The sequence below is a fragment of the Labrus mixtus genome, chromosome 12 (assembly GCF_963584025.1).
Source record: "Labrus mixtus chromosome 12, fLabMix1.1, whole genome shotgun sequence".
In the NCBI taxonomy this organism is placed as follows: domain Eukaryota; kingdom Metazoa; phylum Chordata; class Actinopteri; order Labriformes; family Labridae; genus Labrus; species Labrus mixtus.
Window position 1 is genome coordinate 15,999,422 of NC_083623.1, and position 25,787 is coordinate 16,025,208.

Consider the following 25,787-nt stretch of genomic DNA (forward strand, 5'->3'; position numbering starts at 1 on the left):
GGCGTACAGAGGAGGCAAGGGGCCAGACATGGGAGTTCAAATGGAGGCCAAACGTTTTGACGGTTACGGAATTCATGCAAGAGGTGGGAAGAGGATGAGAAAATTAAGCAGCGATGAAGAGAAAATGAGGGAACAGTGTATGAAAGAATGGACTAAGAAACCAGAACAAAGGAGGTTCAAATTGAGTTGGAAAATGAAACCAAAGAGTAGCTGAAAAAGCGCCCGGGGGATTTGAAAGGAGAGGTGGTGCAGAGTGAGAGAGCGTGAGAGTGAGAGAGAGAGAGAGAGAGAGAGAGAGAGAGAGAGAGAGAGAGTGAGAGAGTGAGAGAGAGAGAGAGAGAGAGAGAGAGAGAGAGAGAGAGAGAGAGAGAGCGGCGAGCGGAGGGCATTGAGACGAGGTCGTAATTAAAACGTGTGAGATTTTAACATCTGAATTGTACGTGGTTAGCTGGGGAATGTATCTCCAGAGAGCGGGGAGGGAGGGGAGGAGTAAACGAGGAGGATCTTCACTCACAGTTAGATCAATAGACGTTTCTTTCTTGTTGTATCTAATTGCTCCGGCTCCGACTCAAGGCTGATTTGGGTTTTTCTCTCCTTCTCTCTGTTTTTCTGTGTATGGGTGCAGTTTGTAAATGAAGGCAAGCAATTATTTAGTTAACTAGAAATTGGTTTAGATAAGCCGAAGATGACAAGGTTACAGACCCTGTGTGTGTGTGTGTGTGTGTGTGTGTGTGTGTGTGTGTGTGTGTGTGTGTGTGTGTGTGTGTGTGTGTGTGTGTGTGTGTGTGTGTGTGTGTGTGTGTGTGTGTGTGTGTGTGTGTGTGTGTGTGTGTGTGTGTGTGTGTGTGTGTGTGTGTGTGTGTGTGTGTGTGTGTGTGTGTGTGTGTGTGTGTGTGTGTGTGTGTGTGTGTGTGTGTGTGTGTGTGTGTGTGTGTGTGTGTGTGTGTGTGTGTGTGTGTGTGTGTGTGTGTGTGTGTGTGTAAAGGGGAGATGCTGTGCTAACCGCTGTGCCAGAGGACTCTCCTTTTCTAAAAAGGTGGAGAGAAAGCAATCATCACTACAGGACCCAGCGGCTTCTGCTATCGATTGGCTTGGATCCACAGGTGGCTGAGCATCGATTAGGCCGGGTGTGCTGCCAGCGTATAGGTGGTCGGTTATTGATCGGTTGCTCTTCTGGATGGAGTTTTATTGATTAGAGAAGCAGGAAGCCCAAATCGTCCCTGTTTCAGAGTGTAAAGACTAATGATTGGATATTAGTAATGGGCGACAGGTATTATTTGATTTCAGATTAGTTGGGATATTGTTGTTTTTGTTCACGTCCCAGTTCAGTGACCTCTGCAACAGTTATTCAATGACTTTGCCTCCTGCTAGATAAAAACCTCTTTATTCACCTGCTGCACAGGTTGTTACTTTGACTGGGTTAACTGGATTGTAAAAAGATGGAGCGATAGAAGGAATAAGAGACAAGTACATAAGGAATGCAGAGGTACTTCAACAAATGTCATATGATAAAGAGATCAAACATCATGGGTTTCTTATACGTTGGTTTTCTAACGTTCTTCTCTGCTGCTTTAGACAGGAATATACTGAGTCCATGTTATTTCTCCCACGCCATTGATTTTATGGCAGTAGATGTTAACATTTGAAAGCTAATATGGGTAGCCAGTAACCAGAAGCGTTGGAGTTGGTTGGAGCGCATGCCCTGTGTACGATGCTATGGTCCTCCAAGGGCCGGACCAGGTTCAGGTTCAACCTATGGCTCCTTTCCCGCATGTCGTTCCTTGCACTCTCTCCCTGATTTCTGACTCTATCCGCTGTCGTCGTCGTCGTCGTCGTCGTCGTCCCCCCCCCGCCCCAGATATCCATTACAGATGTCAGGAATTAAATTCTTCCTTGCCAAAATTAGCATTTGAGATTTCCACAACATCATTCTTCCGGATAGCAGTAATGGAATTCTTCCTTGGAAAAAACTTCCCTTTCAGATATCTACCATCCAGTTGTTCTTAGTTGCTATTTTAATTTGGGATATCCCCAAAGGAAATTATTTCAGATATCTAAAATGTAATTATAAATGTCCAAAAATGTTTCATCCTTTGCCAATCACATGGCTGTCTTTTGAACCAGTGCAGTCACATGAAAACAACACTTTGGTTTATCTTTTATCTTGTGTTTGCCTTTTTTCAACAATAAATATGTATGCCTCACCGAACAAATTGTTATCACCTGATAAAGTCTCACTGTATTCTACCTTATCACAAACAAGGGATTTTTCAAATAGTGTAAAGACGTTCACACTGACTGTTAAGACGAACCTTTTTTTTTTGTGTCGCCTTGTGCTTTTCCTGTCTCTCATTGCAACTCTTTGTGTCCGTCAGGTGGACTGTGCCCTGTCTCTGGTGCGTCTGGGGAAGGAGCGGGAGATCCCGGGCCTCGAGCTCCTGTGCGATGACTTGGTCACCATGGAAACGCTGGTGTATGAGACATCATGTGAATTGAGCCTGACACTGAAAGATTTGCAGCAGCTAGGTGACATCGACAAACTCCGCCTGCTCATGAAAAATGTGAGCACATAATGTTTCTCATTTACACTTTTTTTTGGTTTGAAGTTTGTATTTTTTTTTACATAATTTTTACATCAAATTAAGGACGCAAGTGTTTGTATATAACATCATCTGAACTAAAGTTTCAAAAAGAGAGAGTATCCTGCTCCTTTAAAAAAAGAAACCTGTACTGCTTTACTGTCAGAACAGAATGTTGTTGGAGATAGATTTGGATATTCATGTGGAGACATTTATTTGAAAGTAATTCCACAGCTCAGACAAAATGCCATTTGGAGAGTAGTACATTGATTTTTCTTTTATAATGCATCCTCTGCTGAGAAAATATTGCTTCCCCTAGTTTCCCCTATGTTAAGTTTTCATTTCCCTGCACGCTACTGTGGGTACTTCACGGTATGTGTGGTGTTCATTGTCATTATACAAAGAAATCCTGCCTTGCATATACATTTCATTTCGAGGGGTCCACAGTGTGAATACTGTGATCCTTGACTGTTGCTACTCAAACAAAAGTTATGCTATTAACTATTTGAATTATCAACAGAGCAAACTGAAAATGCCTTAAAAGTCGTCCCACAGAAATTCACTTTCATTCCTGAAAGAGGTCACACTTGACAATACATACTTCCATCCAACAGCAGCGATAGTTATGAAAGCTAGTCCATGGCAGGTACCACACTTACAAGTCCCCTGAGAGTACATAATATGAGCTGTCCTCTAAATTGTAGCTAATAACTGCCAGCTTTAGCCTGTGAGGACAACTGCTAGTTGTATTCGCATTGGAAGCAGGCAGCCAGAAAATGTTATTGACTGCACTAACACATGCTGTCTGACTGGTACTCCCTTATGGCTCTATGTCTGTGTGTGTGTGTGTGTGTGTGTGTGTCTATGAATGTTACACAAAGTTGCCTAGATTAAATCTCCCCCTGTGTCTGATATCATCTTTTATCAGAGACACAGTACAGCAAATAAAATGTTTGTGTGTGGGTGTGCAACTTTGCATTAAGCATCTGAATATGTTTTGAATCTCATTGTTCTCATGCATGCTATCCACTGTCTGTATACCCTGAGTCAGAGCTGTTGCAAGGTGGGTGCGAGGCCCTGTTGCGAACTTGAAAAGCGTCAGCACAAATCACAGCACAGCCCACATGCTGTGAAACTATTGTGGTTCAGGTTTAATTGCATCGCAGTGTTGAATGTAAGTGCAGCTGAAATCACTTTAAGCTTCTCTAAAAGCGAGCAAAGAAGTACTAAGTTTAATCTCAGTTCTTATAGCACCTTACAATTTCCAAATTTAATATCGCAAAAGGAGAGAAAAGAAAGAAGTACAGGAATACACTGCATGTAGATGGTAGACCTGAGCTTAAATCAATGTACGCAGTAACTGTTAAAGGTCAGATTTTACAGACTATAATTTGTTAGTATGCTGGAATAAGATGGGCTATAAAAGACCAGGGAAAAAGACAGTCATTCTGTAGGCTTGGACTTTGGCCACAGGTGAGCTAAGAAATCCTGATCTTCTTATCTTTTTTTTTTTTTTTTTTTTTTAACATAGAAGAACCTTGTCTTATAGTACTGTTTTTTTGTTCACCAGTCTAGCACTGAGCGCTATGTGAAGGACGCCTTCCAGTGGATGGTGCCGTTCCTGCACCGGTGTGAGGGACAGAAAGAGGGTGCTGCTGAGTCTCTGCTCAGAGAATATCTGGTCAGCATGGCACAGCAAGACCTCACCCTGCCCCTCATCATCTTCCAGCAGTCCAAACCTGACGTAAGTGTTCAAACACACCAACAAAGCCGCAACCAGAGTGTGCGTCACTCTTGGATGACCGTAACACACACACACACACATGCACACACACATTCGGTGTCTCTGGCAGTTTGTGCCCTGTCAGGGCCAGTGTTGTGTCCATGCGCTGTTAATGTTATATTTATGACCCTATAAGGGCACAGCCAAGGACAGGTCTTCTGGCTATTAGAAATCATGCACAACACACACACACATACAAACACTCAAAGGGGGAGAAAATGTAGTACTCACTGTGTATGTGCAAAGACTGCTACAGGGTCAGTAAAGCCTTTATCTACACACACTCCCCTCTTATGTCCTTTACTCCAGTGCCAGCAGAAGATCATCGGGGACCCGGACCAACTGATGGCGGTCGCTCTAGAGTGCATCTACAGCTGTGAGAGGGACGACCAGCTCAGCCTCTGTTATGACATCCTGGAGTGTCTGCCACAGAGGGGCTACGGGTCAGAGACACACACACACACACACACACACACACACACACACACACACACACACACACACTCTCAAAGACTTTATATTTAGACTATGTAAATCTACATATGAAGATGGAAAAGCTGTTTATGACAATAAACATCCTGCCCTTTCATTTCCTTCCACCTTCCCCCCCTCTCTTAGGACATGTCAATAAACTGTCACTTGTCTCTCTCGCTTTGCCCCTTTCTCCTCCTCCTCCTCCTTCTTCTCTCTCTCTTTAATGCTTAACTCTTTCTCCAAGGAGCCATCAGTTAGCCCAGATACAGTCCATACAGTATTTCCCACCTCCTGCTATTACAGTTTCTGTGCGTTCTCCCCCTCTCTCTCTCTCTCTCTATCTCTCTCTCCCACCTCTTCTGTAACACAATTTATTTCATATGGCAAGAGGGCCCGTCCTTTAAGTCTCCCAAGAGGCCGTGTGGGTACGCAGTGCATCCTAGGGAGAGTGAGTGATAATAAAAGACTGAGAGGAAGGAAGTGAGAGTACAAAAGAGCAAATTGTTGATAAAATGGACCTGTAAAGCATCTGAGTAGTTAAAATGAATTAAAATGACTCATTCTGAGATGGGTTATCCATCCTGTGTGCGCTTTAATTGGAAAATTGAACCACTACTGTTAGGCGAGTTTCCTTTTTTTCCTCAGCAGTTAGCTGCTATATGGCAGCCATACTTTTTAACAATGGTATCTTTTGCCCTTTTCAACTATTTCACAGAGCTTGCTTGTGCTCATAACTGGGGATAACTGCACTAAAACACAAGATTATGGTATTTTTGCACTAAATTGAACAAGTCTTTTGTGAGCAATTAACTTTCTGCAACATAGCTTAAAGACAATCAGCTATGAAGCTGACATTTTTTCCGTTTTGTATACTTTAGACTTTGGTTCAACATTTTGTTTCTTCCCTTTACCTTCATGAATTACAAAACTTAGTGACCATCACTGTTTTTCATTTCTTACCTGCCTAATCTCTCTGTTTGAGTCAATAAATTGTAAGCTACTGCTAATGTAACGCTAATATTGTCAGGGCTATTTCTCCTAACAGAATCTGAATCTGTTTGTTTTCATTTACTCATACGAGGAATTTGACTGTCATTTGGTGCAAAAAGGACTAAAATCACAATAGATTAACTATCACGTCACCACTGGTCTTTGTTTTAATTTGGTTTTAGCAATAGTTGTTTATAAATGTTGGCTTTTTTTTACATTAGCTAGCTAGCTAACGCTACAAAGCAGCAAAGTAATGTCAATGGATGTGTCTGAATCATACACTACTCACTATAGTTCACTCGAAAAAAAGCCTTTTTGTAGATGTGGTAGAATTCTGAGTGAGTATGATGATCATACCCTATAGTGTTCTCATTGTATCCCACAATAACAAGCAATGGTCACTATCCAAGAATTAGTGCTTTTCATCAGCAGAAGGTGAAGTTTGACTGATATCTCAGACAGATGAGAGGGGCGTGACCAGTGTGAACATTTAAAACAAGAAGTCAATAATTGATGGCATTTTAACCGAAATCTAGAAGCCGTTTTAATAAAGATTAAAAGATTTTCAGAATCATTAGTTTTTGCTGAAGATGATGACAGGAATGAGAACATAGTCTGTATGCACAAATAAAAGAGTTTGGTGCTATAAATCGTTTTTATTTATTCGAAATTCTGAACTTTTTTTTTATTTTTTATATACCGGTAATTGTTTTGTGACAGTACGCTCAGAATATTATTTGAAATATTATTATTTGAGTCTAGCTAGCTCGATAACAAATGAAAAATATGTTAAATAATGCCATAACTTTGAGTTCAGCTGGCATTAAGCTAGCTCGTAGATTCTTATCACTGTTTTATTTTATCATGTGCAGATCGCTTGCCTTCGTTTAGTTTTAAAAAAATGGCGATCCTAAAGAATTTTGCTACCACACCATTAGCGTGTAATAAATGGACTTCTGTTACGGGGTACAAAGCTATTCAGCAATCTCAGTTTTCAACACAGCCACTTTCTACTAAATTCACAGTCCCTTTAAAACACAGACTTAAGTGGAGCTGCAATAGAGCAAAAGAACAAAACCTAACCATTAGTCAGTGAAAGCAAGAGTCCGGTACCAATTCTGTTCTGCTTCATGTTCTGATAGATGAAGAGCTTGGAGGTGAAAAATGCTGGAGAGGAGATAGAGGTGAAAATGCGTTAAATGAGGTGATCTGATTCAATTCAAGCAGGGGAGTGCAATTTATCTCACTGAGCACATTTACAGACTCATTTGTGGTGGTAACACAGCATCTGAGACGCAGGGTATGTTTCTTGAGTCCACGTTACACTGGTGGCACAAGACTTCAAATATTCTCTAAACCATCATGCGATACTGCAGTTTAGAAATCGAGGTTATAACGGCTCTTATAGGGATCTTACTGTAGGAACATTTGAGTGTATATTATACTCATACATGTTTCCCTCTAAAGCAGAATTTGACTTTTTCAGACTGGCTTTCTTTCTGCAGTGTATGGATTAGCAATGCTGCAAGGCCTTCAACTTCACATTTCTCCCAGGAGGGATTTCACTGGCTTACTAAACTCCAAAATTGCCATCCCAGCGAAGAATATTGCAGATTTGCGAGCTGGAGGAGAAACCCATGACTTAATAGTTTCAACCCAATTTTCTGATTTTTTTTATTTTTTATTTTCGTGAGACAGCTTAATTAGGTCTAAATCTGCTCAAGAAGAATGTAATGCGCGTTCACCCTTAGAGAGTAGAAAATGTGGAAATGGGCAGGGGATTAGATGGTGAGGGAGGGGAAGAAGTGGAATGAGGGAGAAAGGGATATTTAAACGAGGACGAGCAGGAGGTGGAGCAGCAGAGACAGTCTGAGAAGAAGAAGAAAAGGGTGCAGAGAAATGGATTGATAGGGCAAGATTAAGTGTGTGTGTGTGTCAAAATGCAGAGATGGTGTGTTCTGCACACAATCTCTTACACACACTTTTTGATGCTAAAAAAAACACTGACACACACACAAATACACACAGAAGATTGTTTCATCAGGGTCAGTTCTCTGGTGGGGAACAGGCCAGCCTGACCCAGAATCCTTTGCCTCAAGGCAAAGCATCATGGGGTTTTATTTTTAGTGAGGAATCAGTATAGCCTCACAGTGATCTGCACACCCACACACCTATTTAGTCCCAAATGTGTGCTGTACTGGTCTAAATACTCACACAGACATGCACTTCAACACACTCTCTCGTGCTAAAAGAATTTCTCTTTAATGTCAAACTCCAAATACTCTTTTTATGGCTTGAATATAAAATAACCGCTGCGTTTCTTTGTGCTTTATCATCCTACAGACAAGACACGGACATCACCTCATCCCTCCATGATCAGGTGGACAAACTTGAGAAGCATCTCAGGTACGTCAACACACCAGCGAGATCTTTCAGCTGTCAGTCCGCCTCTCTCTTACGTCTCCTCCTGTCCATCCTGTTCAGCAGGGCGTGCAGATTAGAGCTTAGTTTAAAAAAAAAAAAAAAAAGCTAGCTGCAGGCACTGAGTTATAAGGATATGTTGACTTCTCCAAAAGTTTAACCGAACATCTTTGGGATTTGGACTTTTGGTTGAACAAAACATTGAATCACTCCGGCTTCACATCCATACTGCCCTTCTGTACCCATTAGAGGCCCATCAGTTTGTTGACTAGTGACGCATCCCTCGGATATGTTCACTTTTTAGTATTGCTTATTACTTCCCTCCCCCCAATTATAGGCCTGGTGGAAAACTCCAAAGAGGCAGAGAAGACATGGATGTGCTTGACACACACACTAACAAACACACAGAATTGATATCAAAGGACTGCAGTGTGTCCCCTGGTATTCAAGCAGCCCCAGGCCTTTTCTCTGTTACAGGTTAAAATCACCTACATGTCTCTCTCGCTCTGCCTCCATCTCCCTTATTCTCTGTCTCTCTGTCTCTGTCTCTCTCTCTCTGTCTCTGTCTCTCTCTCTCTCTCTCTCTCTCTCTCTCTCTCTCTCATCTGAGTACACTTCCAAACACAGAAAAGTGATGAGGAGGAAGGAAGGAGGACAAGGATGAAGGCAGTCTGTTGGGCTGTAGGGGATGTGGATGATGATGAGGAGGAGAGGAGGAGGAGGAGGAGGAGGAGGAGGAGGAGGAGGAGGAGGAGGAGAGGAGGAGGAAGCATGAACAGGAAAGCCTATGTCAGAGCTTAAAGTTGGCCTCTTCAGATGAATATCTCCACATATTTACACAAACATACACAAAAACACCCCAGGGAGCGTCAGAAGTGTGTTCATGAATCTTTTGTGCAGAAGCATTGTGACACACACAGACACAGACACACACACACATGTAGTAGCAGTAAATGCAAAGTGTCTTCTCTGAGAGCACCTCCAGAATAAAAGCTGTTTTCAGCTGCTGCCACTACCACTCGCTGGCACATTAGTGCACAAGGAACATGCAGACTCTCCCAGACACACACATTGACACTCTAGTAAGCACACACACACACACACACACACACACACACACACACACAAACACACACAAACTCACGGTTTTAAATAGCAAGTTGTTGTCTGCATTTTTGCTTACTTTCACACACACATACAGCCCCACGCACACACACATACACACACACACACACACACACACACACACACACACACACACACACACACACACACACACACACACACACTGTGGCACCTGTTTACTATGGTAATGAGTTGCAGCAGAGGGCGAACATCTGTAGCAGCACGACCCTGTTGAGACCGGGGGGTTGTCAAGCTAATCCCACAGCAACAGACACACACACACAAATATACACACAAACACACACTCTCCCTCTGACATATTAGACTGCCAGCATCCACATGCTCCCAAACACAGGCTAACACACGCTTGCAGAGAGAGTTGCCGTCTCATTGGCATGCAGTTTATCATGTTGCTCTGCAGTCTTGCTCTACACTTTCTCCATCTGCATCGTGTCTTGCAAATGACTTTCTGCTGCCAAAATAATACAGCTTAGAGCATACACATCTTCCCTTCTCCTCTCCTCTCTCTTGGATTTCTCAGGTTTATTTTATCCCTGTGTCTTCTACATCTTTGGCATTTCTTAATGTGATACCTACCCTGCCAGTCATCCTTTCCTATACGTGTACTGACAGAATGAGGTGGTTGTTGTGACCTGAAACTTCCTACATTTTGCCTCATTTTGCAGAGGTTGTTTGATTCTAGTCGTGGTTACCCATCTCATAGCACTTGTCATTATTTATTTGCATCCATCTGTGCTATTATCTTACAGTGTGGTGGAGGTCCTGGAGAAACACGGCCTCCAGAAACCCATTTCATACGTGAAGAACAGCCAGAACAGCACAGAACAAGCCCACCAGCTGATGGTGAAACTGTGCCGCCACACAGGGCGCAAGTATGGAGACAGAAAGTTGCAATAAAAACCAGCACAAATGTCTTTCAAGATCCACAAAAGCATACGGAAAAAAATATTGTGCGTGTGTGCAGGAATCCTCCTGTGAGTGAGACGGTGTGGAGAGGTCTACTGCGGGATCTGCTCGACATGCAGCAGAACGTCTACACCTGTCTCAAAGCAGAGACATGTCACCAGGTACTGCACCCCAACCTCACAGCAAAAGGCAATTATGTGGTATAATCTGATTTGTGCTAAAATATGTCCACTTTTGACAGAGAAAGCTGCTATGAAAGGTGACAAAGTGTCACATTTCACACCTTTAACTACATTTTGGTCCATAATTCACACATGGTGCTGCGAGTTTCCACCTCCTGAACCTCTGAATCCAGAGCTCTTTGATATAACGTATAAAACAAAATTAGAACCTTGGCTCAGTTTAACTCCCTCGCCTCCTGAGTTATAGCTGCTCTCCTCCCTGACTGCTGCAGGTCTTTGTTGAGTCCCTGCTGTGCTCAAGCCGTGTGGAGAACGTACGCCTGGCAGGGCAGCTCATGCACTGCTCCAAGGTAAATTAAGTCTGACTCATGACTTCACTTTACTGTGTTCTACTGTACACTGCACATTGCGGGTTTTCAAACTTTTAACCTAACTCATACTGAGGTTGAATCTGCAGTCTCATTGCTCACATTTTACTGTGCTGTTCAAACAGGACAACCAGGATGTTGCTGCTAGCGCGTCTTTCCGGGGTAAAGGTTACGCTCTGAAGGTGGCCTACGACAACAGCGTGGAGTTAGTGCTGGCGGCTGCTAGGGAGTACTTCAACTCTTCGACTACTCTAACCGACCCCTGCATGGGCCTGGCCAGGTGAGGAGGCCAAATTACATCGAATGTTTCTTCACAAACGAGGGACATTTTGAAACTCGGTGTTGCTCAAAGTAATGATTTATGTTAGTCATGCTGTTTTGGATATAAAAATAGGAGTTGGTTGTCCAAAAATCTCCATGCCAAGGTGTTTGTGTGCTGTCTGAGATGACCTTGTTTCTTGTTGATGTGTGAGAAACATCATTTATTTCTATGTGGGTGGATGCATGTTTTTGTGCTTGGACGACTGACAGAAAAAACAAAACCGTGGCTGCTCTTTTCATCTCCTATAGAGTGTTGTGTTAACTTTATGCCAAGTATTTGCAAGAGAATGCATGGGTATATGTGGCTAGTTATAGATCTCAGAGGGAGGCCGCTGGGTGTCTAACCTTACCGTCTGTTCCTTGTGGGGAAGTGGGACAGTAATTGGGTCGTCATTCATTTATAGTAACTAATACAGAGGTCCCCCCCTCCACACAGTCAGACAACATCATCCATTGTAACACACTCACGCTGTGTTTGTGCATCGGTGTGTTTGCTGCGTGTGAATTTGAGATACGAGAATAGAAAGTAGTCTCCAAACATGCACCTGTCGCTTTGAAATTTATAGTTTGTACACACTGGCAGCTTGTGTCCTTAAGATTAAAATAACTGCTCCACAGACACACATTTTTATCCCATGAACTTATTACCAAGGACACACATGCTGGGACAAGTTCACAACAGCTCCTGCCTGAAAGGATGAGGTTAGCGACACTGGGTTTGCTCAAGGACAGGAACTATTCTTCTTAAAAAACAAACTAACAAACCTGGAATCCCCTCTAACTACTACAATGATCCCACAGGAGAAATCAGGGCAGACAGAGAGAAGCACACTTAGGAGACTGAGAAGGGCTCACACACACACATACACACACACATACATACACACACACACACACACACACACACACACACACAGACAGACAGACAAAGAAGTGATAACATAGTCAACAGGTCCTTACTGTATGAATCACAAGAACAGCTTTAAATTGACACATCTTAATTTAAAACTGCTCAGGTCATAATTATTACACGAACAATGCACCCAATGATTACGTTCAAAACGACTTAGTCCTGCATTGTTCAGATCGATTATTAAGGAGGGTTGGTTTGCAAAGCAAAGCAGCACTAGTGTTTAAGAATATAGACTTAAAAACAACGCCTACCCCACTCCTACACACACACACACACACACACACACACACACACACACACACACACACACACACACACACACACACACACACACACACACACACACACACAATTAGACTTTTTGAAGGAATCCAACTGTCAGAAGTGCAAAGATGAACAAAGCAGAATTTGTTATTTTTTTTAAATAAATATAAGCTTTCAATAATCTCTCTCAGCCTTGGGCCCCGTGTCCACCAGCGTCTTTTTTTTTCAGGTCAGAAAAGCGCTAGCTGTGCGCTCGATTATTTCCCGATCAGACGCGGAGCAAAGAGGATGAGTAGTCAACTGTGTTTTTTTTTCAAAAGATTTTCAACCTGTGTTCGGAGCGGCCTTTCAGAAAAGGAGGCGGGCTCAGTTAAAAGACGCTTGGCGCTGTGCTTTTTCTCCAGGTGGCCGTTTGCTGCTGCAAACACTCTCACCTCATTGAAAACAATTGATCAAAGACCCCGGCGCTCGGAAAAAAACACTAGGTGGACACAGGGCCTTATTTCTGACTTATTTGGATATCGTTATTGTGGGCCACATATCGGTTATCGTTTCCTGAGTTACAAACTCTATTAGAGTAATGGCTACAGAGTACATTGTGACTGGAATAAAATATTTTACCACTTTCTTATCTAAGGCAGCCTCCACATAAAACACCTCACATACACATCACATTCACAGGCCTGCAGACACTTCACAGCATAAGTACATAATCAACATGCCCTCTTTCTGTCTCTCATTCGCCCATCCACAGCCCTTTCCATTTCTCCGCTCTCATTTGCCAGGACGAACCTCTTGTTCTTGGCAAGAACACCAGCCATGCTCAAAGAGTGCAGGATGTGTGAAGAGTGTTTCGAGTGTGTGTGTGTGTGTGTGCTTTTGTCTGCTAACCATTTCGAGTAAACTTGTATGTTTTGGATTGCTTTCATTACACTGACAGAGCTTCTGAGGCACATCTTCTTGTCTGCTAGTTGTCTTTGATCACAAAGTGTGAGGGTTCAAGAAAACTCTGGGTCAGTGTGTGTTTCGTCATTGAATTCACACCCCAAGGATACATTTCAGAGCTCCTCTCTTAGCTATTATTTAAGGTGGGATTATTTATTTGTACAAGTTTTTCTCTCCTCCCTTAAGTCTCTGCTGTATTTAGCTTTTCTGTATAATGCCGTGATGAAAAACTACGAAAATTACAGAGCACACTTGATCTGAAACAAGCGCACACACTCACACATGGAGTGTGCTGTTAAATATGCTAAGTGATGTGCTACATAATCCTATTAAGGGTAATGAGTTTGGATTTTGTTGTGAGAGAAAACTCCCCTGTCGTAGATCTGTCAAATTAGTCTAGACTTTGTAAATAAATGTGTCTGGTTAGTCTCATGTCTCTCATCATGATGTTGAAACTTAATGACTTAATGTACTTTTGCTACAACTCTCAAAGTGAGTACCAAAATAAGTAAAACTCATTAAGTCATTCTCACTCTGAATGTCAAGATCCTCCTTTGGAACCACTTATACCAATACTATCCATCCTTTTTTTTTTTTTTTTTTTTTAATCAAATTCCTCCAATTTAGAAGACAGTGAATGCTTTTACGTCTCACCTTTCTAAAGGAATAGTTCAACATTTTAACGAATAAGATCAGTTCAACTCATGTTTTTCTACGAAGCTGCAGCCATCATCTGATCAACCTTAACCAAGCACTAAGACGGGATGGAAGAAACGAAGAAGCCCAGTTCTGTCTGAAGGTGTTAAAACCCCAGTTAAACCCTGTTACTAAACATATTATATCTAAAAATGGCTTCATTATGTATTGCAAAAGATTTGGAACTAGTGGTTTAGACCAGTGGCCACCACACTGGCCCAGCCTCAGGATCCATCAACAACTCCGTCATGAACAATCACGACCCAAATATCTGATATTTTTCATCCAATCAGACTCATCTAATGAAAAATTGTTCAGTTTGAACCCCAAACGTTAGAGAACATGTGAGAGAACAAGGAAATGGAACAAAACAAACATGTTTAAAAAGGTCTTCACAGACTTTTTGACACAATTTTATTTACCAGGCACACATTTGCAACCCACAGAAAGCTTCTCTGCGACCCACTCTTTGGGGTCCTGACCCACCAGTTGAGAACCACTGGTCTAGACCATAAAGTCGTTGGGAAAAAGCTGTCCTTTAGAAAGAATGCCGGTGACAGGCAATTTCCTTTTTGAAACCAGCTACGTGCACTTTTTTTATGCAGGCTGTGGCTTCAAGTCCAAAATGTTGATACATAACCCTAAATCATGCAGTAAAGAAACAATTTAACAGCGATTCATGTGTCATCTTCCTTTTGGTAGATGGGCTCTGTTTGACCTCTCTCTCTCTGTCTCAAATAAATTTGACTTCCTTATGCAGATTACAGTTAATCCTCCAGCTTCTGTGATTAGAGTTGCGTCTTTAGCAACCAATCTCTTTTTTTTAGTAAAGGTTTGTTCTTCAAAACCATTGCTGTGCATAATTGACCAATCAGAATCAAGTATTAAGCACAGCTGTGTAATAAAGCTTCTTATGAGTTATGTGTCCCTGATGTTGACTGGTTGTCTTCTTCATCAGGGCGTGTCTCCAGCTGATCATGGACTGTCCTCCAGCCGTCCAGGACGAACTGGACCTCATCAGCGCCCTCAGCCAACTGGGAGACTTCAGCGTCAACATCCTGCCACTGCAAGGTACTTAAACATGTATTTTCCATGAAAGACAACATGCTGGAATAACCAAAACAATTGTTAAATTCCTTCATTTGTTGTCTGCACATCCGAAGGAGTCTTCATTCAAGCATTCTTGAATTGAACTGTAGAGGATGCAAGGGTGCCGTCCCGTAACTCCCTAACCTATGTACCATCCAAAATGTCTCCCTCCCTGCTGTCAGTTCCTCCATCCCTCCATATGTCACTCCTTCATGCCACGATATCTCTATACAGTGTTATTTACGGTTCATCTGTTGAGCAAACAACATCTGCCTGATGGCCTAATTAGGAGCAAAGTGTTCTCTCTCTGTGTGCTCCCACAAACACAACCACTCACACATACATATCTCTTTTATATCTCTGATCCATCTGTAAACCTGACCAATCAGTATTCACCTCCACGCTCTATCTCTCTGTCTTCTCTGGCTCCACATCGGTACCCCCCCAACGCAGCAGTTTCCTAGGCATGGCTCTCTCTCTCTCTCTTTTAAAGGAAAACTGTGGAGCCAGAATGAACCAGCTTTGGCCCCCACATCGCCTCACCTCTGAACCGAGGTGTTGTTTGCCTCACAGGCCTCTGCTTTCTTCCCCCTTTTTGCCCTCATCAAACTGAGCTGCCATAAAACCGCTGTGACAGAGAGAGACAACCTTTTCTCTCTTTGCATCACTTATTCCGGAGTATTTTTTATTTTTTTTGTACCTCCACTTCATCTGTGGCCCCTTTACCCTCACTCCTTCTTGTCCTCGCACCCTGCTGTCTATTCACATCATTTTTCCAATGCTCACTCATTCTCACCTGCGACAAAAGTGAGGCCTTGAGAGTATTAGAAGAAAAAATGTGAAGGACAGAGAAATAAAAAATAGAAAGAGAAGAATATGAGATGAATGAAGACTCTTCAGTATAATTTTATTCGTGTTTCTTCTTTTGGATTACAGTATACTTTCTAAATCCTATTAGAAGCGATAAATGTCTCCGTGGCCTTTAATTTCCAGCACTATCTTTTTAGTATTTTTGCCCTCAACACAAGGACACAAATACTGTCGAGACACACGAAAACACAAAACAGGTTTTTATTTTTCAATAAAGTAAAAGCTCCATCCCTGTAACTTTGCACACTCCTGAGATAAACATGCACAAGTTTGAAAGGATTCAAGCATGTGTAATCCGTCTTAGGCTGTCTCCTGCAGCCCTCCTACGGTGCCTTAGGCGATGCTTCCATCACATCACCCTACCCAGAATTCCCTTTAGGCCTCGCCCAAAGTTATGCCGAGCCATAAAGCTCCTCAGCAGGGTGCAGAGCAAGCACAGAGGCCTGCTGAGGCACTAAACATGCTGTTTCTCAGCTCCTTCAGTGAATGTTTAGAAAAATATGTGGAAGATGGATTCTTGGGGGCTTCTGTATCTTGAAGTCAGATTGTGAAAAAGTTTTAAACCTGTCTAAAAGTTCATTACTTTGCTGTGAATGGCGACAAACTGGAGGTTTTAGTTTATTTAAAGTCATATTTTTAGTGTCAAACAATGTGCATTGGATTCCATAACTCTCTGTCACTAGTGCAAAACTATGATATACTGTGTTGTTATAACTATTATGAACATGTTGGTTTCCAGACTGATTGCACATTAAGAAACACAGTGAGTTCATTTTTCTACATGATTGTGATTTGTAAGATTTCCGCTCATAATGGCCATCACAGTTTGGTCTGTGTAAACAAAATCCCCATGCTCATGACCAGATCATTTTTGCTGTCTTCTTCTTTCAAAATGACTTGAAACCTTTGCGGATTAATTGGTGTAGTTTGTGATCATTTTCACCATTAGTTTCTCATTTATTTTAATCAAATGTCTACTTCTTTTTTAACATTTAAAAGTAAGCTGGATAGTCATTATTGCTACTTTCAGTTTTTATATGTAATTAACTCTCCAAACATTGGTTTGATTTGAGAGATTTTTTCCACTGTATTCTTATTTGATCATAAAAAAAACTGTAATCATATTCAATCAATATTAACCACTAAAGATGCAGGATTCAAATGGACTTTACTAACCACACAGACTAATACAATAACAAGCAAAGCAGTCTAACAACTCTTCCCCTTCCTCCCTCTTTTCCTCCCAGTGCGTCTGCGATCAGACCGTCTGTCACTCATAGAAGAATGCATCGCTACACCCCGCTCTACCGCCTACAAGCAGTCCACCACTCTGCTGAATCTCGCCTCACTCCTCAGAGTGGCAGGTATTTAAACACACACACTCTTACACACTCAACACTCTGTCTGTCATACTAACCTCATTGCATCATTTGTTTATTTTTTCTCTTTTCATTTAAGTTTTATTATCTTGTGTTTTTCAATGAACACTCAATGAGCCAGACTCTTTTCTGGTCTGGTTAGTTCTCTCTCTCTCTCTCTCTCTCTCTCTGGGGGCATTTTCATGACAAGGCTCACGAGATGAAGCAAGAAAGCACCACCCACACAAAGAACAGAGACGTACCCCAGCACGCGTGGGTACTTTCATCAAGTGAACCGACAGTTCTCACACACTAGAGGGGAAAATGCATCTTTACGGTCCCATCCAGCATTACGGTTATGTTTGGACCGCATGCAGACCCTGAAAATGTAAACAAATTTCACACCCCAGACACATCACTTTAAGTGCTTTAGCACAATCTTTTTCTGCTTAAGTTTCAGTTCTCACAGTTATGGACAGGATCATTGCTGAAAGATTAAGATCCAACTGTGAACCAGGAAGATTAAGAGTGTTTAATTAAGTGTTTAAGGTGGTTTCTATATGACTGTCTATTCTTAATGCTAACTTAACTCAAGTTGAAAACACTCTGTTGTTGACTTACTGCTTTAGTTTTTGTATAAATCTAAGTTTCACTTCAGAATACTAAACCATCCCTGTAAAAAAAAAAGAAGCTGAATTTCAAATTTGACCTGCAGTTAAGGCAGCCGTTCAGCCTCTTTGAAACTCTGTTTGATGCCTCATATTACTTTAAAAAACAACAGATAAAAGTATTGATCCTTAAAACACTGTGAAAGCTGACGGATGTTGGCAAGGCGCTTCAGTTCCAACTTAGTGCTCAGTTGAAGTTTTAGTGTGACCAACTCTGTAATTTTAATCTTTTTATTCGTTTATTTATTAACCTTCTTATTTGAATACATGTTTTCCCCACATAAAATATATCTGAAATACTTAAAGGTCACATATTATTATCCTTTTCAACACGTTTAAATAAGTCTCAGAGCTCATGCCTATGAAGTTTCTAGCTAAAATTCCACTCTGACCCTGTATTTGATCAAGTCTATAAACCCCTCTATTTCAGCCCTGCTCAGAACAGGCTGTTTCTGTGTCTGTAGCTTTAAAATGCAAATTAGCTGTGATTGACCAAACCTCTCTCTGGAAGTAGATGTGTCTTGGGCGTTCTTGCACCATGCCCTATTATTTACGGTGAGAGGGCAGACTGACAGGGCAGAACAAACACCTAGCTGTGGGAGTGTCACCCACCTGGGGGAGGGGTTACTGCCCTTTGTGATGTCACATAGGGAGAATCTCCAAACAGCCTGTTTGAGCACACATTTTTCTGTGTGGAGCAGGTAAAAGACCAATAGGATGGACGTTTCTCATAATGGGGGGGGGGGGGGGGGGGGGGGATTGTAGACAGACTAGGGACACAGTCATGTTAGAACAACATGGTAAAGATTATTTTGCGGGGCGCTGGTGGCGCAGTGGTTAGTGCGCGCGCCCCATGTACGGAGGCTGTCGTCTCAAGCGGGCGGCCCAGGTTCACATCCCACCTGTGGCTTCTTTCCCGCATGTCATTCCCCTCTCTCTCTCCCCGGTTTCCGACTCTATCCACTGTCCTGTCTCTCCATTAAAGGCACAAAAAGCCCCCCCCCCCCAAAAAAAAAATAGATTATTTTGCACAATATGTGGCCTTCAACATTAAACGGGGAAACTGGAGCAGAGAATAACAGATTTAATTGCATAACATGGCAAGTAAAAGATGTGTACAGAATGTAAACAATAATCATCAATGCTGGGGAAAAGCTCAGTCTGTACATAAAAAGGACTGAGCTTTTTGAAGAAGCTTCAGGCACACACAAATTGCCAAGGAAGCTGCCCTGATTACTTTTAGTAAACTTACTTCAGATGTATTTTTATTTTTGCATCCTCTTGTGTTAACTTTCTTTGAGAGAGACTATAAGCACTTGACCTGAAAAATATTTTCATCAGTCCTCTGGTGGGACTTCTAAATCAGTTTCTCCCATATTTAATTCCTTTTTTTTAAATTCTCTTCTTGGATACGTTTTCACATCTTTATATCCCATAACCATATCTGATGCTGGCAGTTTTTGGGTGGATTGTGGATCCTTAGCTTCACTTTGTGCTGTGAAGAAAAAAAAAATTGGTATTTATTGAAACTTTTTCCAACCCTGCGCATCCATCCTCTAACACCCCGACACAAAACTGACAACATGAGATGAAGTACAAGGTTTCATCCTGGTGCTGCTTGTCCTTCAAAATGACACGGCTGTCATTCTCTCTGGATCTCCATTTTTGTTTTATCACTGTCCTCAAACGTATATGAGCGAGACTCCTCTATCTTTCTGTCTCTCTGTGTCCATCACTTTCCTTCACTTCTCTGTCCTTCTTCACCTCTTCAGTCATAGCTTGTTGGGTTTTCTCTCTCTGAATCCTGTTGCCAGCTCGAGGAAACCTGTTAACCGTCCTGGTGGCATTTTTGTGTGTCGGCTGCTCACATTCAGTCAGCGGGCGGCCCTCCCTGTGTGGCTTCGGGGGGGGGGGGGAAAGGAGTCAGAGGGAGATGAGAAGAGGAATAAACACATTTTTAAATAAATAAATGCAGGGGGGAAGGCTTTTGAAGGGTGCGCAGCTCTGGGGCTTCTTGATGAATATTTAATGCAGGTATCACCAGCACACCAGTGAAAAAAACCCTCAGGGGTTCCTTCCTCTGTGTAGAGAAATGCTCCTTAATTTATTCAGTCTAGTGGGGCAGAGGTTATGAAAAAGGTGTGTTCATCAGAAAGAATCAGTTAATAAGATATTTAAAAGGAGAATACCAGTGTGCTGACTTGGACAGAATAATCCAGTAAAAAAAAAAATAACACAAAAAGAAGTTGTTGTTGAGGCTTTTTGGCTTTTTTTAAATTATTGTCATTTTGAGTTTTTTAATAACAAAGTACTTTCAGGCAGAACTGTGGCATGTTATTATTTTAGTTCTTGTTCATAAGGGTTAGAAAAATAAAGAAGGAAAAGAGTGGAAAATACAGACATCACAGAAATACAATTATAATCAGTAACAATAGTATAGAAAAAGAAAAACCTACAACAAACAGTTCTGTTTAACAAACACAGCCACAGAGTATCAAATCCATTTAGGCAATCCCAAAAGGTAGAGGGAGCTTCAAAGATTTATGGAGGACTTGATTCTTTAAGTTCCTCCTATTCCTTCCTACTCTTCAGTCACTCATGGAAAGGTATCTCTCCAATATATATGTGTTAATATTTAACTCTGTTCATGAGCCTTTATGTCAGGCCTCCAAGTGCAATTGTTACAGGAAGGCAGAAGGAGCCTCCCAGTTAATCAGTCAATCACAATTATTTCTAAAGCCCTTTTAAAAACAGCAACATCTGACCAACATGGTGTATGTGGAACATAAGTGCAACCCACAGTATAGTTACAGAAAAAGGAGAAAAACAACCTCACAGCTTGTAAACAACTAACTTATGGGTGAAGTAAGGTCCATGAGATGCTTTTGGTTTCCTAGAATACAAGAGTGAGAGTGTAAGGCACATCACGCCCTTCAACGTGTTTGAGATTTCTGTGAATTTTATACGAGCGTTCTTACATTTAAGGGTCAACGTAACGCATCCTTGCATCTCCAATCTTCTTGGATTTGTGGTAACTGAACTCTACACAGCGGGGTGCTTTTTAGTGAGTTCTATCTGTTGTGTTCTTGACATTTGTCACCTTTCATCCAGACCCTTTTGATTGGGCTGTCAACAACAGGTAGGGGATTTCGATCCGATTCCCGAGGTGTGTGTTGAAAAAAACACAGGAGAATGTATTCATGAACGCACAGTGAACAACATGCACGCAAATGCGCGCGCACACACACACACACACAGACACACACACACACACACACACACACACACAGACACACACACCTCCACTATATTGAGGTCTATCTTTACAGCTCTTGGTGACACCCTTTGACCAGCCACCCAGAAAATATTTGACCAAGGCCTCCTTGTAGGAAACACAGCATTTCTACCAATCACTTACTTTGCTTACACACACACACACACGCATGCACGCACACACACACACACACACACACACACACACACACACACACACGCGCACACACGGACTAACCCTGGGCCATCTTCTTCAATTCTTTGATCTTCACTTCTGATTGGTTTGTTTAGAAATCCTGTTTCTGCCTTTGCCTCTTTTGATCCCTCTGTCCTCTCCTTTTTGTTTATTGATCTCCAGCTGAGATCAAAGTGTGTCCAGAGTCGTAGCATGAATTTTAATACTAGCACCAATCACACATCAACTATAGATACAAAACTCTGATTTATTCCTCTTCAGCGAGATGTTATTTTTTCATATTGTTTACTCCGTCTCCCAGATGAACAGCTACAGCTATAGGTTTTTTTGTTGTTGTGGACATGATTAATATGTATTCCTGAGTTTTGCCAGGGATGCAGCTAATACACTTTGACGTCCTAGCACTACAACCATTATCCTGTCTTTATATGTGTCTGATTGATGTTTTAGAAGAGGTCTATTAAGATAGATGGTGAACCTGATATGCAGGATTGTGAGATTTGCTCGTGTGTAGGCTCTATCGTGGAGACATATGTCAAGATAAAAAAAGGTTTTAAAAGTGTCCATAATTGTGTCTATTTTATACTGTATGTTGAATTTCTTAAGTACTGAAACGTGTATTTGTGTGTGTGTGTGTGTTTGTGTGTGTGTTTGTATATCTAGGAGATGACAAGGCTACACGAAAAGGTCAAGTCCTGACTCTGCTGGCAGAGCAAGCTCTCCAATGCCAGGACTTCAAGGCCTCCTACATCCACTGTCAGGATCTCATGGCTGCAGGTATGTAGCTGACAGCCTGCACTGAAACCTGTCGAAAAAGCTCCTTTGAATCTCCCTGCTGGCTGTTTGCCTGTCCCCTCATTTGGCTCAATTAGAAAGGGGCATGAGGGCAATGGTTCCCCCACAGCTCACATTATCTGCCAAATTCGCCAGAGTCTTAATAGAGGCAGCCTTTGATAACAGAGCTCCACCTGAGTGCCTGTAAAAATAAAGAGTGTATTCTCTGAAAATGTAAGAAAATTGGGTTTAGCTCGCTTTGTAAACAAAGCAGCGTGACAGTATCGTAACCTTGGCTAATAGAAGACTATGTTTAACTTTAAAGGAAGAACGTGCGACATTCAATCAAGTATATCCTCTGTAAATGTCTCTCTGAGTCCTGGCTTTCTACCGTGAGTGAGAAAATGCGTTGTTGTCGAAGCCGTGTTTACATGGACGGACGGCCGGCTCATCACTTTGTGTATAAAAGCTGTTTTTTTTTTCAAGGACTAGAGAAAAGAAGAACATACTCACTTCTTATTTGGATGTCACGTAATTGCCTTTAGGTCACAGTCATTCCTTGGCAATGTATGTGCAATGTGAAGCTACAAGCTAACTAAAGAGCGCTAACATTAGCCTGCTAACACAACAATACAGGCCACAGGCAATTGCAGCTCAAGCCAAGGACAATTTTGCCTGCCGCTTGCGCTAAACTCCTTCGAGAGGGGTTGAAGGTGTGTCGCTGAATAAGAGCGATGCTTTAGTACGGTGAGGTGTCACCAAACAGCAGTTGGTTTTGGTTTCATGCTGGAGCTCAAGGGCGACATCTACTGGATCAAAAAGTCGCACTCTTTAATCGAGAATTTCAGACCTTTTTAATGTAATTTTAATGCTCCAGTGCTTCCCCCCTACTAGAGTTCTTCATGGACGTATCATTGACCGTCATCCACTCTCAGATGGTGAAAATTAAGTTTAAGTGACTCTGTGTCTCTTCATGTACAAGAATAATAATAAGGGAAAAGGAAACCAACATAATATGTCGTGGAAACATTCAGCTCCCTAATGTTTCTTCTGCTGGGATTTAAAGTGTGCACTGCGATAATGATATTTTGCTCGATCCCCGTTTTTCATACACCACATTAAAAAAAGGGAATACAATTTCACTGACTCTTTCCGACGAGCTGAGAAGCAGGAGGAGGCGGTGAGGATGAGAAAAATAAGGTGTCTGGAATGAAGAGAAGGTGTAATCAGATAAGCACCGGTGTTCTCTGTCTGTGAACACAGTGGGAATAATTGAATCTGTTTGTGAGAATGAAGTCAGGGTGGCATTGTGTTGCTTTTTGACTGTGATAAAGCTGGAACAAATGTGGCACTGTTATTACAATGCTCCCGCCTGATATTTCTTCAAGGCAAACGTGTGTAAGAGTTAAATATGTATTAATATCTCAAGGGCTTGGAAGGTTATACTTTACTGTGTCATCACTCTCTCTGCGTTTTATCCTCCACTTTTTTGTGCTGCATATTATCAGACATCATGCAGTCTGTGTGTGTGTGTGTATGTATATGTGTGTGTGTGTAGGTCTTTGTTTATGTAGAGCTTGGTTTTCTAATAGGATTCAGAATAGATTAAAAGACATGAAGGACAATGCATAAACAGAACAACTGCTTCTTAGCTATATTTATAAAATATATATGTGTGTAAAAGGAGTAAAAATGTGCGACAATTTGTCCACCTGCTGCTGAGTGAGTGAACATATAAATACCAGGGTCTTTTCTAAGGTGAATATCTGTATTTTAATGGTTTTATTAAGTCTTAATAAAGGGTGAAATTTGGGTTTCTCTATCAGAAAGAAATTGTGTTTTTCTTCCAATGCAGATAGAAACTCATTTAAGTGATAATTTCTCTGTAATAGACCACAGTGATATTCTATATAAGCATGCCTCTTCCTCTTCACTGAAAATGTTTGACTTAGTTTAAGTACTTAGACAAGTTGATTGATGTAGCACTTTTTTTAAGGGTTCATTTTTGGGCTTTTTATGCCTTTTATTTAGAGAAAGGACAGCGGATAGAGTCAGAAATCGTGGAGAGAGAGAGTGGGGATTGACAAGCGGGAAAGGAGTCAGAGGTCGGATTTGATCCCGGGCCTCCCGCTTGGTGGACTTTAGCCTCCGTACATGGGGCGTGCACACTAACCACTAGGCAACTGCACCCCTTATACAGCAGTTTTCATAGAAACAAGTCACATACTGCTTTACAAGGATGGAAAATGCAGAAAATGAAAATAAGAACAATAATGCAATTCCCACATAAATAAACAACAACGACAAATATAAAGACAAGGCAAGACTGTCACATGATCGCAGATAGGAGCATGTAAACATTCCAAACACTGTTCCCAGATATGTAAAGTTGCAGTGTATCAAAAAAAGATGAGGGATCATTACCCTAATTCCTATCTAAGCAGGTGTGTTTTTAACTGGTTTGTAAAACCACCAACAGATTTTGCAGAACTCAAGGAAGGGGCAAAGCATGCACAAGTTCGGGAGCTATGGACTGGAAAGCTGTATCACACCACAGGTCTTTAGGTGTGTACGAGGAACAGAGAGCAACTGCAGAGTGTTTGACCTCAGGGTACAGGTTTGGATGATTTCACCCAGATAATTGTGGATCTAAGGTGTACATCCAGCGTTGTTGTTGTGGCCGAGTGGTTAAGGCGATGGACTTGAAATCCATTGGGATCTCCCCGCGCAGGTTCGAATCCTGCCAACAACGAATGACAGTTTGTGGGCGGCAGTAGCTCAGTGTGGGCGGCAGTAGCTCAGTCTGTAGGGACTTGGGTTGGGAATCGGAAGGTCGCCGGTTCAAGTCCCGGCACGGACCAAGTCTGGTAGCTGGAGAGGTGCCAGGCCACTTCCTGAGCACTACCGAGGTGCCCTTGAGCAAGGCACCTAACCCCCCCCCCCCACAAGCTCAGGAGCGCCCGCCGTGGGCAGCCCCCTCACTCTGAGACCTCTCCATTAGTGCATGTCCACAGGATCCTGTTTGTGCATGTGTGTGTATTTCAGTTCATGTTTGTGTAGCATGTTTACTAGACAGAGTGTAAAAACGAATTTTTCGTGGGATCAATAAAGTATAAAATTCTAAATTCTAAAATTCTAATTGGAGCCTGACCATGTAGGGATCTGTAAGTGAGAGTGACTGTAACGGGGAGCCAGTGAAGGGATCTAAGTACAGGAGTGATGCTGCACCGTTTGTGTGACCTTGTTAGTACCCTGACTGCAGCATTCTGTACTGACTGCAGGCGATTGAGGGCGGCCATACTGAGAGAGGTCAAGAGAGAATTAGAGTAATCAATGTGGGATGGGCGTGTTGAGCATCTCAAGTTCAGCAGTGGAAACCGGAGATCTCAGTTTACTGATATTTCTTTAATGGTTAAAACATGTGAGCTGTTTAATGTGGCAGTCAAACTGAAATGATTGATCAAAAATAACTCGGCTTAGGCGGACTTGCACTGACAGCTTGGGAGATGGACCCAATGTTCTGCAGGACTGAAGGGATTAACCTATCAGCATTGAGCTTTCAATAATTGTC

General features: G+C 42.1%; 1 protein-coding gene and 1 non-coding gene across 2 annotated transcripts in view; both read left to right on the top strand.

Annotated features, from left to right (window-relative positions):
* The window catches only part of nbas (NBAS subunit of NRZ tethering complex), a 161,698-nt gene that overhangs the window by 46,685 nt on the left and 89,226 nt on the right, over nt 1-25,787 (top strand). The window contains exons 24-34 of the mRNA XM_061052279.1: nt 2,376-2,561; nt 4,150-4,323; nt 4,672-4,805; nt 8,170-8,232; nt 10,143-10,265; nt 10,358-10,460; nt 10,754-10,831; nt 10,975-11,129; nt 14,947-15,059; nt 17,195-17,311; nt 22,106-22,219. Coding sequence (XP_060908262.1) covers nt 2,376-2,561; nt 4,150-4,323; nt 4,672-4,805; nt 8,170-8,232; nt 10,143-10,265; nt 10,358-10,460; nt 10,754-10,831; nt 10,975-11,129; nt 14,947-15,059; nt 17,195-17,311; nt 22,106-22,219 — 1,360 coding nt within the window. The remainder of the gene's footprint in view (nt 1-2,375; nt 2,562-4,149; nt 4,324-4,671; nt 4,806-8,169; nt 8,233-10,142; nt 10,266-10,357; nt 10,461-10,753; nt 10,832-10,974; nt 11,130-14,946; nt 15,060-17,194; nt 17,312-22,105; nt 22,220-25,787) is intronic.
* trnas-uga (transfer RNA serine (anticodon UGA)) lies at nt 24,887-24,968 on the top strand. Its single transcript has one exon. It is a non-coding gene; the product is annotated as a tRNA-Ser (tRNA).